General features: G+C 45.3%; 1 protein-coding gene across 1 annotated transcript; it reads right to left on the bottom strand.

Moving 5' to 3' along the window:
• Positions 1-3,834: 3,834 nt before the first annotated feature.
• LOC135993057 (regucalcin-like) lies at positions 3,835-15,691 on the bottom strand. Its single transcript, XM_065642646.1, has 7 exons — positions 15,534-15,691; positions 10,853-11,021; positions 10,181-10,363; positions 8,526-8,741; positions 6,433-6,564; positions 5,662-5,816; positions 3,835-4,402 (listed from the first exon to the last, which is right to left on the bottom strand). Exons 2-7 carry the CDS (start codon positions 11,016-11,018, stop codon positions 4,352-4,354), a joined length of 903 nt encoding a protein of 300 aa, XP_065498718.1. The 5' UTR covers positions 11,019-11,021; positions 15,534-15,691; the 3' UTR covers positions 3,835-4,351.
• Between the last annotated feature and the right edge of the window lie 2,162 nt (positions 15,692-17,853).

Genomic DNA, 17,853 nt, shown 5'->3' with positions numbered 1-17,853 from the left:
TCAGTAAACCAGTACTTTAAGTAGCTCAAGCAATCTACAATCTTAGACAAAATAAATTAATCCACAGCTACTTCCATCCTTCAGCTGTTCTTTTGCGGACACCCATATGGCTCCCAAGGAGATGCCTCCCACCCCTGCAGCAGTTTTCCCAGTCAGGCCCATCTGCTGACCCAACCCACTCCACAGGTCATCCATTAGTCCTGTTAATAGTTCATACAGCAACTGGCTTCTCATTTTCCAAGAGTATTTTCATGTGAATAGAGGTTCAAAGTTCAATGCTTCTCCTTTGTAGGTTGCGCATTATTACCCTCTGAAATCTCTGTCCATATTGACACAGAGAGATAACAGCAAGAAGGCAGCAAAAATCTGGATTCAGAGTTATGTTTGTAAGTTTGACACTGTTATGAGTGTGGAGCATGATAGGGTCAAGGTAAAATCAACAAACTATGCAAAGCCAGGTCATTTCAGCAGGGCAGCTACCTCTTTGTTCTGTTTATTCACCCACAGTAGGCAGCACCTAGAGAACTTCTTATTTAAAGCCAGCTACTTTGTGTCTGTCCCCTCTCTCATTAACAAAAAGACCATTTTTAGGCTTTCTCTTTAAGATGAGAAAGATAATCTGAACAATAAAAAAATCAAGATTGCTAGAAAAATTATTATGTCTCCTTATCCAGAATTAAGAAATGTTTTTACATCTTCTTTCCTGCCCAGAGTCCTAGGCACAACTGTAAAAGCCAGCGGAGCAAATCCTAAACCCCACATCTGCCAGTTCCAGACCTGTGGCAGCACATGGGTGCAGCAGCAACGCCATAGTGTTCAACCAGCTTCATTCACATCCTAGCTACACTTATGAATACTTGGAAGCCCTCAGTTTAGATTTAATAGGTTGTCTCAAAGACATGCCTTTTCAGGAAGGCAAGAAGAGGCAGTCATGTTGTCCCACAAGGGCTGGGAAACACAGGACCAAAATCTCTTCCCAGCTGGCAGCCTATTCCTAGCACACACAAAAGCATGCAAGGGAAGTAAGAATTATCCAGCCTAGAAGAGGTGAAATATAGTAGTGTACATTTAACATAGTAAATACTTAGAAAAGCTTGTAAAAATCAGGATGTACAGAGCAATCCCTCACAAGGGAAGCCAGCTCCCATCAGTCACTGCAATCTTGTTGACAAACTCTTTTGTTTTCTGGCTGTGATCCGTGTTGGGCAGATACCCCATCAGCAGGTTGCCTCTGGGCAGGCAGCAGCCTCCCTGCTCTGCTTCTCACCACGTGGGACTGACCCACAGCAACCAGCATACTCAGCCACTCAGTGACCATCTCTGAGTGTGTCCTCACCAAGGACTACAGATACCATATTGTTTCCTACATGCACAAAGGGAATAAACCCAGTCCCATACCCACTTCCTTCACACCTTTGTCCTGCTCAAGGCAAAGGGCCTTTGCCTCACTTTGGTTCACACAGCTGGAGGATAGTCCTACTGCAGTTTTCAGACAAGACTTGGTTTTGGGAAGCAAAAGGAAAGAGCGGCTGGAGAATTACAAACCAATGAGCCTCGCTTGTATGCTTGGGGAAGCTCTAGGAAAAAAAAATATGAGGGTATTAAGGATTTATTAAGAGCAAATTGTTTCAAAACTATCTACTTTCCTTTTCTGACAGAGCAAATAGCCAAGTGGACAGGCCATTTAAAAAAAAAAAAAAAGTATTTTTTATTAAATAAAGTATCTGTACGCACTTCCTACTTCTTTTTTTTAATTAAAGGTTAGGACACTTGACTTGCCTCCAGACATCCTGCCTTCACATTCCTCTCCAGACTGGGTAAACAGGACATCTTGCATAGTTGTCAGTGTTCCTTATACCAGTTTGCCATTGACATGGTGCCAGAGGGCATTTAACACCTTCGCTATTAAAACCCTCAGCAGCTTAATTACTATTGGAATAATGACTAGGGAAAAAAACAACAGCATGGTTGTTGAGCAAACATTAGAATGAGCTGAACATTTTATTTCTCAATCAAGGTGTCTTTGTGCAGCTGTATGGACTCACCTCCCTTCCAGGGCAAGGAGGAGTGAAACAGAGTGATGGGCCAAGAGCCTGTATCCTGTTTTACCAATTATCTCATCAAGCAGCACAAGAGCAAAGTTCTCGCTTATGACCTAAATTAATGATCTAGAATAACTGTCTGAAAAGTACCTAATGTGGGTTTTGCAGTAGACATCAGGTAAACGCATTGAAATAATGCACTTTGGAAAATCTTGTTCAATGGCCAAGTATATTCAGTAGTGCTTAGTGAATGAAGCTCCCTTCTTGGCCCTCTGGATCTCAAATATCTTTCTGGACTGTGGCTTAATTCAACTGGGGGTGCCAAATATGCCACCTACTTCCTGCATGACACATCACCCTTCAAAATGGGTAGGGCATTGCCGTGGGACATGTGGATTGACCTGCCCTCTGCCTGATCAGAGTGCAGAACCAGATCTCCTGCTTGCTGGCAGGCCAGAAGTCTACCACATGAGAGAGTTGGGCATTATGGATATTTTAAAAGGAAGAAAGTCAACCCAGCTTGGTTCTTTCAGAAGCGTTAGGAGGGACCCCTCGTCAGGAGAGGGATGCTGGTTCTGAAAAAAAAAAAAAATAAACAGCCCCATGGAAACTGTATTTAACATTTCTGAATTACTAACCACAGTTTCTCTGTTCCTCTGTGCATGGATTATTGTGGGAGATTATCCTCATGAGGCATCAAGTACTTACTCCCTGCTCATAGTGTCCGAGGGCTAACTCAAGGCTTTGAATAGCAGTTCTGGAAAGGCCAAATACCTTAGAGAAAGACTCTGGAGCATCTGGTCTGGTAAATGATGAATATTAGCCTCCTTGTGAGATCAAAAAGTGCCACCATTAAGGATCTAAAGATGTATTATGTGTTGTGTATCTTTCCAGGCAGTAAAAAGATAGCAAATTCAATAAAAATGCTAGATTTCACTGGATATCTGTAGGTCTTAAGCATTCTCAAATAATTAAAGTAAACCTTTCCCTAGAAAATAAAGAAATACAAACAAAAGACAGATTAAAAAGAGTTGATTTGAAGAAGATTTGTTGCATGTGCAGTAGGCTTTTCCTAAAAACATCTCACTGCAGGTGTGCTGAGGCCTTTGGGGAGACTCCAAATTCAAGAATCAGCTTTGGTGCAGTCATTGGTGTGGGAGAGAACCCTGAAAAATTTGGGCGAAGGGAGAATTGCTGATAGACCAGATTTGCCGTCCCAGAGAAGAAAGAGGAGGTGAGGGTAATGCAGCAAGAAACCCAAGCAGATATATACAGCACTGAAGGCAGGGACAAGGACTTCGAACTCAGTACTGAGCAATATGGACCACAAAGAGAGAGGAGAAAGCTGACAGCAAGTGAGATTATTCCAAATTCAGAAAGTAAACTCAGGGGAAATAGGAGGAGGGGAGGGGAGGGGAGAGGAGAGGAAAGAAAATCTGAAGGAAAAGGGAAAAAGGAGAAAATTAGTTGAAACAGGAAAGGAAGTCATGTGTGCAATTAGAAGGTGAAGCCATGCATATAATAGGAAGATATGGAAAGCAGAGGAAAGTCCATATGTCTATGTGCAAATATGACCCCCGACAGGACAACTCTATGGAGCATTGATTTTCAGTATCCTAGTGGCTTGCAGCCTGTTTGTGCCCTGAGCATGTGTGGTCACTGAACATTTTCATAATATCTGAATGCAGGAAAAAAAAATCCATAAGCATATTTTAAATATGGTTGCATAGTTTATTTTCAACAGCATAAATTGTGTCCTAAAGACAAGACAGAAGAATTCATGATAAGGCAGATGGAAACAGGCTAGCAAGGATGTAAAAATGGAGTCTGGATACTATGGATAAGTTTGATCACCAAGAAAATATCTCGGGAGGAGTCCCACAGCAGAGGAGCAGTCCAGTTCAAATCATGACTCTTAAAATGTCTATTCAAACCTGTGATACCATTGCTGGTACATCACTGTAACATGAAAAGACAAACCAGGAGTCAGATCCTGCTTCGAGAACCACAGACTTGAAAATCCAGAGCTGGTCATCAGAAAGCTCAACAAAACTAAGCTCGAGCTTGAAGAGGTTTATGAAAGTCACAAAAGATATCAAGGTATAACATGGATTAACGTTACCTCTCTAACCTACTGCATCATGCCATGGGCCCACAAAAGAAGGAATATCTTCAATTCCAAAAAAGCATGCTCTTAAAGGAGGATTAAGAAATCCTCACATAGATGAATTTTGCAAGTCATTGGATTTCTCCTTGTCAGAATTACTACAACATGTAAGCACTTCTTCTTTGTCATTTAGCATCAATGTTCAAGCAGCAAAGAAATTCTGTGGGATCCCTTTCACACCCAGGCCTGTTATCTGTTTAAAAAAATAAAAGAAAGGAAAAAGGATAAATCTTCAACTCAGTACAACATTCAAATGTTGTACAACAAATATCACAGCAATCCAGCCCTACTTCAAGAGGAGCCCAAAAGGAGTCATTCCATGGAGTTCCTTAGAACTCTTTAAGTCTTTAATGTTATCAAGCACCACTCAATAATTCTGGTAATTTACACATTATCTGTGGCCTTTATATCTGGTCCTTTTAACCAGAGGTCATAACAACTTTTAATGCGCTTGCCCATGCAAGACAAATGTAAGCTTGGAAAATACCAATTCCCTTCTAGAACTGGAGAACTGAGGAAAAGGCATAAGGCGAGGCTCCAAATTTTCTTCTGGTATTTAACTCTTGTGTAGGCACCTGAACTCCGCTGTTTGAGAAATCTAACAGTTCATGGCCATGGGAAATCTGTTCCAAGCACTGCTTTCAACTAGAAGGTTCTAGATCCCAGATTAGATCCCCATCTCTCCTGGAACGAGTCTTCATCCCATTACCAAACTGATAATACAGTTGGGTTTATTCTATTTCCATCATTTACAACCCTTCCCTTTCATGCTGTGGTCAACTTTCAGAGAATGATGGAGATTGCTGTTTCAAAACTGCATTTTATTTTCCTAATGTTGTTTTTATTGATGGACTGAAAAATGAAGAGAGAAAGAAGTTTTGGATTCAAGAGCCCTGAACAAAAATGTGGATTATTAGTTACTCAACACATAGCACCCACTTTTAACAGACTAAAAAAAATCCCAAAAGTTTTGGGACTGGGATGCAAAGCTTTGCCCTGGTAAATTTAAGCCTTTAATTTTTAAAGGAGCAAACTGTGCTGTAAATATGTGGATTCCCTAGTGCAATTAAAAAACTAGGATTAAGACAGTGAAATTTCCAAAACTGACGGAAGTATAGTAAGATATAAAAGCAAGACCAAATTCCTTATAGTGCATTACAGAATATGCTATACAGGGCAGACCCAGATGCACCAGCTGCCTTCGAATCCCAGCCCGATACCGACTTTGGGTAACCAACATATTAATACTATTACTAGAAATTTCTCCACATCTTCCTCCCAAATGCATGAGCAGCTGTGCCAAACCAGCTGTGCCTGGCCAGGGAATGAGCAACGTATCTGGACCAGCACATCAGGCGAGCAGGATGAACGAGGGCAGCTGGGGGGACACCCCACTCTCCAAGCGGAAAGCTTGGCAAGTGTGATGTACAGAAAGAAATAAAATCTGCTCACCTTGAAAATCTCTCCCGCATGAGGTTCCTTGGCTAAGGTGGCCTCATCCAGTCCATCATATGCAGATGTCACATACATTTCTGAGTAGTCTTTTCCACCAAAGCAGCAAGAGGTGATCCTTGGAGTAGGCAGCTTCACAGTTTGGATTCTTTTTCCTAGGGAAAAAAATATGTGATTGTTTCCTAATGTCCATTTTCTAGGATGTACTATTAGTGCAAGTGGTGCAGCTATGGCATTTACTCAGAAGGCATCTCTCCTTCAGACAGGCCATATCCTAAGGGACAGTTTGCAGGGAAATGGAACTCTTTCATCTGCCTCATCTCTATTTTTCAACCTCTCCCCTACATCTGTGAGGCTTCGTTTCCTTTTCTCAAAATGAAACAATTAAGTATTTGAAGCCAAGATGCACAGAGACACCTGCGCCTGTGATTGCTGTCATTCCCTAACAGCACTTCCCAAGTAAACATTTCAACGCTGAGAATTTTCTTCTTTTTTAATTGAAAGTTTATAATGTTTCTTGCAATAGATACGCAGGGTGTGCTGTATCAGCAGACCACGGGACAAGGGGTACTTGACGTTGGGAGGCAGCACAGGGAGCAGCACTCCCCATGTGATTGGGGCATGGACCAGCGATGCTCATGGCAAGCCGTGGGGCAGAGATGGGCAATAAATAACACTTTCTTATTTCACCTTCAAACCATTCCTCCTGGCTGCCTTTTCTCTCGCGTTTGTGGCACATAGGTGACACTCAATATGCACATGCTGCCTTACCTGTCTCTGGGTCTATGCGAATGACTCTCCCGCCATCAATACAGGCCACCCAGAGCTTTCCTTCCGCGTCAATGCACATCCCATCGGGCATTTGCTCCTCCTTTTCTAGATGGTACAAAAGTTTGGGGCAGGCTGCAGGGAGAATTACGAAGCTGGTGTTACATGGGCTGGTACCAGTTCTGTATCAGATCCCAGTCTAACATCTTCCACGCTCTTGCAAACAGATAAGTTCATTTTCTGTGACAAAGACATGCTGCAAAATTTATATCACATATGCATTTAGCAGATGTGTTAAAAGCTTCACTTAGCATGGCAGAAACAAGCCCCTAGTAGGCCACTGCAATTTGGGATTGTACTGAATTTGGCCTCCTATTATTTTACCAAGAAATCGCAGAATCATAGAATCATTTCAGTTGAAAAATACTTTTAAGATCATCGAGTCCAAGCATTAACCTAACACTGGCACTAAACCATGTCCTCATCTAAATGGAACCTCATCTAAATGCCTTTTAAACCCCTCCAGGGATGGTGACTCCACCACTGCCCTGAGCAGCCTGTTCCAATGCCTGACAACCCTTTCCATGAAGAATTTTTTCCTAATATCCAATCTGAACCTCCTCTGATACAACTTGAGGCCATTTGCTCTTGTTCTATCACTTGCTACTTGGGAGAAGAGCCCAACCCCTTCCATGCTACAACCTCCTGTCAGGTAGTTGCAGACAGCGATCAGGTCTCCCCTCAGCCTCCTTTTCTCCAGGCCAAACAGCCCCAGTTCTCTCAGCTGCTCCTCATCAGACTTGTGCTCCAGGCCCCTCACCAGCTTCGTTGCCCTTCTCTGAACTCTCTCCAGGAAGAAAACAAGAAGCCTCTGTCCTTCTCGTTACCCCACTTGCAGGCTGCGATGCCATGACTGCTGTGAGCGCAGTAACTTTTCCCAGACTTTCATTGCTCATGACAGCCTGGGTGTCTTTTTATGAGCAACACATCACATAAGTAATGACTTGAATTCAAATGTTGGTAATTAACAATTTTTCATGGGTAAAGGTCAGGAACTTTAGTTATTTGAAGGGCCGATCAAGCTACCAGTTTTGATTCGGGCTGGACACCAACTGCTAGAGGTCTGGGCTGCAGTGGGGACGGGTCGGTGGGCACATGCACAGACCACGGAGCGGTGCCCATGGGCAGCAGGCTGCCTGCTCTGACCCAGCACCTTATGGCCATTACACCACCCAAAAATAGAGAGTCACCGGCACAAAGCTAAGGCCAGGAAACTCAAACTCATTATGTTTTTGTATCTGGGGGAGAAAAAGCAGCATTAAATCTTCTTTAGAAGTCTTACCTCCAAAAATCTGTAGAAAAATATTTTCTCAGCAAAATGAAATCTGATTAACTGTAATTATTTCTACAATTTTCACCCATGACTACACAAAGTCCACAGTGATTAGAGTACAAAGGCAGTTCAGCCATTTAAATTCCCATGGAGTATGACAGGTTGATACAGTACAAAAATATTTCACTTTTTCAAAATGAGGTTACATCCATTTTGTTTGCACCTACATTTCCTTTCTGCAGACACTACAATAAAAAATATTTGTCTAGAAAATTAATTTAATTGAAATTTGCCCAATATCTGAATGTAATTTTAATTTCAGAGTTCGAAAACTTCAGGCACAATGATAACTTGATTCTTTAAATACATTTCTGTGATACACATGCACCCACATTCTGTATTTGTATTTATGGAGCCAGTACAATCGAAGCATTCCAGTAGATGGCACTCAAGAATAAACAGCATCCTATAAGGTAATTCTCACATTGCAGTATAAATGGCTTCTTCCCTGCAACTAACTCTTTGAACGAGTCTAAATATAAGCCATTTCTTCAGAAGACAGTTAGTTGAAGAACTGTCACAAATTTGTTCACCAAATACACCTGGCTCATAACTAAACTTGAGAAAAATCACAGCCTGCTGACAATCTGTAAGCAGAAGGTATGAGATCTGTCAAATAAATCACTGCATATTACACACCCAGGTCTTGCTGCAGAAAGATTAATAGTGCTACTTGTCACTGAATTTAGAAAAGCAGGTGTACCGATCTTTCCTGTGTGCACATCATAGCTGAAGGCATGCACAGCGTATGCCAGGCTGTCGATATGAAAGAAGGTCCTGTGGTCCAGGGACCAATCCAGACCATTGGAGATGTCCACCCGGTCTAACTGTTTTATTACCGAACAGTCGGGGAAAAGGGTATAGAGAGCGCCTTGCCGCCTCGCTCGGACCCCCGGTGCCGTCTCTTCAGCCATCGTACCTGAAATGGAAATGGGAGCACTGGTTAGAAAGCAGAAGCTTGTCCCTCATGCTTGATCAAAAACCTTCTCTATGCGTTACTAAGAGGTCCTAGAGAGAAAGGGACCAACCCAGTCCCATCAGATTGATGAGAAGGAGGAAAAGGAGCAAGTCAGGAGCAGCTGCCTCCCATGGAGGGAATCCTGGCCAAGGAAAGGACGAGCTTCTGCATTGCCACGAGGTTTAAGCCATAAACACCAAAGACCCAAAGGAGCACCACAAAAGCCAGGGGCTGAGGGTTTGCTCACAGCAAAAGCTGAGACGCAGGCAGACATCATGTGCTCTTTTTGTTATTGCTCTTTGTAGGATACTTTCATAATTTAATTGGGCCGTGACCTTAAAATACAGATGCTGTAAATCACAGTTATCTCAGAAGCAAGTGGAGAATACCACAGAAGTGAGATTTTTTTCTTAATGAATTTATGCCTCAGTGTTCTGCTTGTTATTTAGTTTCTAACTCTCTCTGGTCTGGAAAGAAGAGAGCTCTGCAGTGACAGGATGGGAAGCACTCGAGGGGGCATTTCCACTTTCTTTTAACTGTGATAGTCTATCTCTGTCAGACTCCCCCTTTAGAAGACCTCATGAGCTTGTTTTACAATGCTTGACCAAAACCCCTGTTTGAAAGCATTGATCCACCATGCATAGCTAGGAACAGGTGTGCAAGCAGGTTTTTCTCTCCTAGTCTTGCCCTTAACTCTAGTGACACGTCAGCCCCCGAGCATAACCATGAGTCAAACAAATTTCCTGATTTTTGGCAAATTTGAAATAAAATGAAAATGCTGGCTGGCAAAACAAATACAGAGCCATTTTCACTCCCATCAGTCACTCTCCACTTCCAGCATGGATTGTTGTGCTTGGCTCATCATTTACATGGGAGGAGAAAAAGCACAGGGGGATCCTGGCTGCATTGCAACTGGTGGCAAAGGTCCCTCTTGCCTTCAGGAGGCCAAGGATCCCTCCCCACACCCCTGTTTCGCACAGGCTGACTGGGGGAGGCTGTACACGGAGGGTGCAAGCCGCAGCTCATCTGCTGTAGAAGCTGCATCCTCGTCTACACCTCCAGAAACCTTCCCACCTGCGTGAACACTTCACAGGCTTTTCACCTCACATGCAAGCAGGTGTTCGAAAAACAGCATCCACCACGTAGCAGAGGAGCCTTCCTGATGGACAGCCCTTGTCAACAGCCTCTGTCCTCATTTAGGTCAGAGGATGCGGGGTCCCTTCTCCTCCTCCATCGGGCAGTAACCGAGCAGAGCGTTCCCAAGACAGCTCATGCTTGAGACGGGGGTTTTTGTGGGGAACTCAACAGAGGAATCGAGAACACAGAATAAAATGCACCATATGAAGTACACTGTAATCAATTTCTTTTTGTTCCAGGGGGAATTTCTGTCAGGAACTTACCAGCAAAAAACCTCCCCTTTGGATCCACTTTCCCATCATTGAACCTGTTGTTGGGTTTATCCTGCTCAAGCTCATGGATGGTGGTGACCTTCTGAGTGTCCCAGTCCAGAAAGGCAAACCTGGTCCTCAGGGCGATGACGTAGTCCCCGAACTGCCGCAATGCCACTGAGCCAACACGAGCATCTGCAGGAGAGAGGGAGTGGGAGATGGCAGGTAGCTCCAGGGCCACCAGTCAGCCCTACCCCTCCCCACCTCGCCTTGGGCATCTGGGCTTGATTGGGACATTCATGACCTGGGAAAGGCTGAGCTGATTCAAAGATCCTTCTCCCCATGGGATCATTAGCACATCTCACCAGCTTTGTGTTTTCCAGATCTTTCTACCTTCTGGGCAGACACAGCCGTTAGGACTGTACCTTTTCCACTGCAGGTCCCAAATGAAACATGCCTTTCCATGGGGGCTTAGCAAGGGCAACATGTGCGCGGCCCTCCACGCCTGAGCATGGTCCCCTCTGCTCAGCTGGCTCAGGCCACTCCATGCTCAGCACCACATCGTGCGGGGACAGGGTGAGTGGCTCCATGGAAAGTATGAGACACCACCATGCTGAGTGAGTCCTACCAGGAGGGATGGACAGAGAAATCTCCCACAATGAAGCAGTGAGCATGGACTCTTACCCACAGACACACTCTGCACCTCATTGGTGAGTGGGCTCCAGCGGCAAACTTTCTGTGCGTTAATGTCCACATAGACAAGTGCATTCTCCCTTTCTTCCCAGACAGGGCATTCTCCCATCCTGTTCTTCTCCTTCACAACGGATTCAATTTTGATGGAGGAGGACATGGTCTGAGGGGAAGAAAGTCAGTAATGGATTTAATGAAAAGCTCTTGTGTGAATTTTTCATGCCTACAATGCTTAAAAGCAGAGTTTGTAAATGGCAAAGCCCTCCAAATCCCACATGACAGAGTAATTTAGGAGGTTCCTATGACATTTCCGTGGTCTGGAAAATACAGACCTGCTCTTGCCCCATGGGAAGATGGGGTTTGGCAGCAGCCCGGCATCCACATGGCTCCCACAGAGGCAGAAAGTCACCAGATCTCTGGCAGCCGGTGTGTATTTGTCTCCTTGGCTGTTTGATTGACCAAACCGAGCCTTATAAAAGCTTCCTCTTCCCACCAGCTCTCCTTTCATTTACTGCCCCTTCTCCAGCTTCTGCAGCAACAAAACAGGGGCCTGACACCTAAGCCAGGGTGAAACACTGATTCACAGAGCCATCCCACGTGAGGAGGATGCAATCACGCCATTGCCAGCTGGTTCACAAGGGGCGGGCAGGGGACAAACCAACCCACCCATACCAGCTGCCTGCTTACCCCTCTCATATCCCCCCTCCAATGCTGCAGAGACCTGCCTTGTCCCACAGAGCCTCAGCACACGTCCGCCTTCCCGGCTGCATGTCCAGCCTCAGCATCTCTCCCCTCCACCACAGGAATATCTTCCGTGTGTCCCTCCAGCTGTCAGTTTGGGGTTTTTTTTTCAAGCAGCTGAATATTTTGGTTCAAATTTCCCCCTTGTTTTTAAGAAGAGGGTAACTAGAAGCGAAGATTTGTGCCTTGCTGGCTGAGGCTTCACTGATTTTTACAAGCAGCTGAAAACGGAGGCATTTAACAGGAAGGGTCATCCAACCCTAAGAGGCACTGCTGCCCTCCAAAAGAACCCCCACAACGGGGCAGGAATGCAGCTCCTGGTCCCCCTCCCACACCCAATGGTCCACGTCCCACTGCACCCTCTCTGCCAGCACCTCATGGAGCTACAGGGCAGCAGCGTTTCACAGAATACAGCATCTCAGAAGGAAAAATGAGGAATTTCCCCAAAGAAGCCTTGTTCAAAACATCCCAGCTTCATCAGGCATCCTGCTGCCTGGCACCTTTTTGTGCAGCACCTCGCACCCTGCTTGCCACATCACTGACCCATCAGAGATGGAAGTACAGGGGAAGAAAAGAGCAATTCCAAGCACAAAGCACCAAATCCTGCTATATTCTCCCCAAATAAAATTCCTGTGGATAAAAACATCACTTTCACCCTGACTGTATCCTCTCTGCAACATTTTACTGGTGGTTTAGCCTTCTGGACTCATGCCTAAACCTCTCATGGAGAGTAAGGGGCTGATGGTTGTCACTGAAACTTTTTCAAGTTAAAATGTTTAAAGTTATCAGAATTTGGAGACCATAAGAAAAATTTCCTGGCAGGAATGAAAAACTAATGTAAAAACATTCAGTCTGCTCTAAAAATTAAAACCTCTTTCTGGTAGCTATTTGAAAACAGCCTTTCTAATCCTCAGTCCCTGTCTCTTTTCAAATGATCTTGACAAAAACTGGTCATTTCCTTGGCTGTAAGATATAAGTAAAATACAAACAAATGACTGGCCTTAAAAGGTTTATTTGCAGTTTCTCTCCCTCTCTCCCTGTGCAAGCACACATAATTTAATTTTTAATTTCAAGCTGAAGCTTTGAATAAGCAGGCAGACAGCTAAAGCTTTCAATGTGCATATAATGAAACAACTGCCTGTGTAAACCAAAGAATTTTAAGAACCCTTCTTCCTCAAACAGCTGAATGTTTATACCAAGCTGGAGGACACCAGTGCTAAACCATGGATCATCACAACACACCTGCAGAAGGAAAATATTGCAAGACCTGGGTTGGTGTCTCTTTTCCAGTGCTGGTCCGATGAAAGCAGCTGCTGGTTTTGGTGACAATTAAATACATGCAATAGCAGATGTTATCTGCACCGAGCCGGTAACCTTTTGCAGTTTGTATTCCGTCAGCAGTCACATGAATGACGAGGCATGGACCAAAGCCCTTCTGAATGCTCTGGTTCACGGTGCCAGCAGCAAAACATGTGAGAGGGAAAAATCCTTGCTCAGTATTTTTCTCATGTCACAAGAGGAAAACTGAGACGCTGCACCATTTGGTTGCCCTGAGGACTAGTTCAGTCTTCCCAAATTTAGGGTCAAATGAACATCTCAGGTGATAAAAGGGGAGGTTAATAATGGATGCAGGGGAGGGTTTTGTAGTACAAGTCACTTTGAACGATAACAAAAAAATATTCTTGTGGTTAAGGCATACTGGCATCATTAAGAGTCGGCTCCTATTCCCAGCTGTGCCACAACTTTCCTGTGTGCAAAGTCACCTGCTCTCCTTGCCTGGCTCCTCACTGCAAATATGCAAAGCCCCATCCCCTCCTCAGCAGAGAGCTCTGAGCTGCTGCCCACAGCACACCCGGGGAAGGCTTTTGGCCAGGGAGCCTCGGCGATTGCCACGGATGCTGCAGGACGGCGATATTTTGCTTGGCTTTCAAGACACTTTGGTTCGTTCACTTCTTTGGCATCTGCCATTTTTTTGTCTGTGGGAGGTAAAGGTGGAAGATGGCGAGTCACTTCTTCCACCCAACCCTACTCAGCAGAGGTAGGTGATACCACCAGCATTTTGGTGACAGGGCACCACAGGTTGGTGCTAGAGGTCACTGACCCCACCACACTCAGCAGGGGCAGATGCCACCTGGGAGGAATCAGCCCCAAACCAGCATGCAAGAGCAATGCACTTCTTTACCCGTGCAAGACTTTAATGAACATTTTAATTTGCTGATCAAATGGTTCACATGATGAACACTTTTTCACAGATAAGCAAATAGCCGAGATAGACCTAATACTATCCTACTGTAGTCACCATCAATCCGAGTTTGGAGATTAAAACATTACAGCCCTAAGCCAGAGGAAAATGGAAACATTTCTAGCAAAAAAGCCAACAATATTTCCAAGTCAAACTCCTGCCAAGGTCACTGCATTACAAGTAAAGTGGTTGTGGGCACCTTGGGGAACCTTCTGAGCCTTCCTTGCCCTCCCAGCCTGAGCCATCGGCTCCATCTCATTTCAGCAAAAATCCTCTGTCTCTGCTTGCTCTCACAACATTTTTCACATTACTCTCCACTTTTCTTCTTGTAACCTAAATGATAACTTTGAAGAGAGGTTTGTGTAGAACAATGTGCATTTTTTTCAAAGCATGTTCAGCTGGAAAGGAAAGGAAAATTCTGATTTACAATTATTTTAACTGCTTTCATTTAAAAAGAAAAGCAACTGGTTCTCAGCTGCAGAAAAAAAAAAAAAAGTCTATTTTTTTCTGCAAAATATTTCCCAAAGCATTTTTTCTAAAGGGTTTTTGAGGGAGAAAACCACGCTTCTCATTCAGCTCTTTTCTTGTGGTGACTTGACCAACTTCCCCACCACAGGCTGTAGCAAAGTAAAATCAAGTCACGCAGAAGGACGAAGCATTCGCCTTGCCACAACTTAAAAAAAAAAGCATCTGCTGCTTTCCTGGCGAGCAGCTCAGATGCTGGAACATCGACAGCACTAGGCAGGATGGCAACTATGAAAACACTGCCAGGGCATAACTCTCATTTACTCAGGTGGCGGCAAATGCTCTGGGGACACCCCCACCGTGTTTCGCACCATCTCTTATTCCTGCCTCACTGACTTCTAGACTACCAGCACAGGTATCATATTTCCCACTCTCGACACACCATTTCCACATCCCCCACGTCCACTTTTCCAGAGGTCGGTCACTTTAGGAGGAAACACATCTCAAAGGCTTTGTGGATGCTGTCAAAGAGTGGCGGAACCCCACAGTGGCAAGTGCACGTATCTGTTCCTAGCCAGCCAGATATTCTTTCAATTATTTCCACAATGTAAAGAGTTTGTTTCTAACATTAGCGGGTTGCAAAACACAAGTTTACAGTAAAGTTGGCCAAAGGCAGCCACATGCCCCTGTACCTCTGGCTGATGCCCCACCACAGCATCTCCTTCTGGGGTGGCTGCTTCTCTCCTTTCCCACTGCTTTGGTCTCCTCTGATGCAAGTCCTACTGCTTCTTTTTATAGTCCCTCACTTTTATCGACATAGTGTAGTTGGGAGAGTGTTATCAAGGCATTAGCACACCACATATATTAATGTGGTATTTAAATAATAGTATTTGTCTTCTGTTACCTACAGACACGTGCTTAGACAATAGCTCTGAGTTTGTCATTGTAGCTTTGCAAATATTTAATAAATCCATGACTCCTCTCTTTTTTTCACAACTCTCCAAATTACACTTGTGTCACTCATTCCCCTGCAGGGTCCACCCCAGCTTTCATTGCTCTAGAAACTCAACTTTGCATATAATTTGATTGTTCCAATCTCTCATTCTTCACCTAGTCAGACTCATCTTCCGCGGCTGTCTCCCTCTTGGAGACAACAACAGACATGGTTAGAGTTAATGAAGACACAGTTATTAAAAACCCCAGCCAGGCACAGGTGTCGCTACTCACCCCGGCAATATCCCACTCAACAACGTTGTCCAAAAGTGAAGCCAAGGCTTATCTTCTCTCGGCTTCACCCTTTTGTAGGAAGGGTCTGATCCCTCCCGGTGCTTGCGATGGGAAGAATGGGAGCTCCCCAGGCAGTCGGTGCCGACTGCGTTTATTTCAGTAGAGTTATTTTCCCAGCAAAGGATTACTTGAGTTTACTCCAGCTTGGTTGGGAATAAATACGCTTCACCTACGACTATAGATTTTAGTCACGAGGTGAAGAAAACCTTCAGGGCACAGCAGCTGCTCCTCCTGATACAGCCTTTCCTGTCACTGGGTTCTTGCTCAACCCTCATTGAAATCAGGGCAAGCCTTAGATCAAAGAGGTGAGCACCATTAATAAGCCAAGGACTAAACAAAAGTCAGGAAGCCTTCCTAACTGAGGGAACCGGTAACCGCTCAGCTCCAGTTTGCCAGATCCACCACTCCATTGTGAGACTCAAGTCAGAACACACCAGCAGTGCCTGTTTGGGCTCCTCGGGGCTGGGGCGCGGGAAGCAGCTACGGTCTCTGCGCTGGAGGCCGCGGCGAGGTGTACTCCCAGGGCATCTGGGCAGCCTGAAACACACAACTCTCCTGGCAGAGTTGGCTCTTCCTGCTCCATGGGATGCTCGTGAAACCAGCATGACCAAGGCCAGTGAGCGAGGTTACACAAGTGGGAGGTGGCATTTATTTGTGAAGTCTCTGCAGAAGTTTATTTTACCTGTTCCTGCTCCCACGCACACAGACACGTGCGGCCCAGATGTCTGCGCAGGGCCACCCACACATGGCATGGAGGAAGAGGGGATCCTCCCTGCGTCTCCCAGGTGCATCTTGGCCAGCGCTGACAAACTAATCTCTGACCAGATCTTTCGTGCCCATATGAGCTGTTGCTGTCACCTTTCTAGCACAGCGACAACAACAAAAAGGACCGGCAGGTGCCATTATCGTGCTGGCAGTCACCCTATTGCCATCGTGGCTGGGGTGAGGGTGACCACAGGTAGAAAACCTCACGATGCAGAAACCTCTGCAACTTGATAGTGATGGTAGAGGGAGCTAATTTGTGTTTATGCCTGTTCATTTTCTGCTGCATCTCTGAATATCCATTAACCATCAACCACAGCAGCCCTACCGCAAGGTTCATGACTTCACCAAGACCAGAGCCCTAATTTTGCCACATTCACTATCTCTCTCAACACATAAACTTTCCCTCTAGCATGCACTGAGATTATTTTGCAGCACAAAAAGCAAATGAAGGATGGTGGATACTCAAGAGAGTAAAGCCCCAGCTGCCTTCACCACCTCACACATCTTCTGCCCTGAAGCGGGGCTGCTTAAACCTCCCATTTTGCCAGCTGCCAAGACATCCCCACATACCTTGAAGAAGGACAATGGTGACTTGCACACCCCTTGGTTCAAAGCAGCACCGAGGGCTCGGTGTGGGCCAGGGGCCAGGCAGCTACTGACTCACCCACTGCCCACTCGGAGGGCAGAGCAGCCACAAGCAGGTCCAGCAGAGAGGAACCGACTCCAACCACTACGTACCGATTCTTGGAGCTGCCTGCAGAGAAAATGCACAGCCTGGGGCTCTCCTGGCCGTCGGTGGGCCACCCCCACAGCAGGATGGGGACAGGTAGCTGTCCCACCCGGCATGGGAGGTGCACAAGCATGGGAACGTGTAACATGCCGAGAGCAGAATCCGCACTTTAAAAAACCAACTGAGCTACATCACAGCTGTTTCAGCACATACGCGCCTGAAGTTACCAGCAAAAAAGCAACCCAGCGAATAACTTGCCATTGACAACAGGTACTGCAAAGAAATTACAATAAAACTTCCCTTTCCTGCACTTTCGTAGCAGCAGTGGCTGTTTGGGCTCCTCTTGCCTCTCTGGGGGAGTTTGGTTCAGCAGGAGGTACGCGCAGGTGGTGTTTTCTTTTAAACACCAATGGCCAAGAACGCCTGACGCTTTCCTGTCATCATGGATCTCCCCAGAACAGGCTGAGGTCTTCAAAGGGTGGACAAAGGTGTGGTTCTTGTTCCCAAAAGTTTGAGGTTATATTTAACAAAATAAGCAACATAATGACATGCGGTGGGCAGAGATGATGATCGGCTCCAGATGATCGGAGTTAATTTAAGCACAACGACAGCTGAGGCCTTAAAAACGACACGTAAAAATGAAGCTGCAGACACACAGTAGTAGGTATTAATGTTTCAGTTGTTGACAACATCGTGGGACAAATGAAGTTCCAGTTAAAGCAGCAGTAAGACCATAAATGGATATTTTATGAGGAACTTTTGAAA

The sequence above is a fragment of the Caloenas nicobarica genome, chromosome 1 (assembly GCF_036013445.1).
Source record: "Caloenas nicobarica isolate bCalNic1 chromosome 1, bCalNic1.hap1, whole genome shotgun sequence".
NCBI classification, from domain to species: domain Eukaryota; kingdom Metazoa; phylum Chordata; class Aves; order Columbiformes; family Columbidae; genus Caloenas; species Caloenas nicobarica.
The sequence above is the reverse complement of the archived record's forward strand: the minus strand, read 5'-3'. Positions and strand labels throughout refer to the sequence as shown.

Coding starts and splice junctions, on each gene's coding strand:
- LOC135993057 (XM_065642646.1), bottom strand. CDS start 11,018: ATGTCCTCCTCCATCAAAATTGAATCCGTTGTGAAGGAGAAGAACAGG. Junction 10,364..10,852: donor GGTGCAGAGTGTGTCTGTGG/GTAAGAGTCCAT, acceptor TCTCTCCTGCAG/ATGCTCGTGTTGGCTCAGTG. Junction 6,565..8,525: donor TGTGCACACAGGAAAGATCG/GTACACCTGCTT, acceptor TTCTCCCTGCAG/CCTGCCCCAAACTTTTGTAC.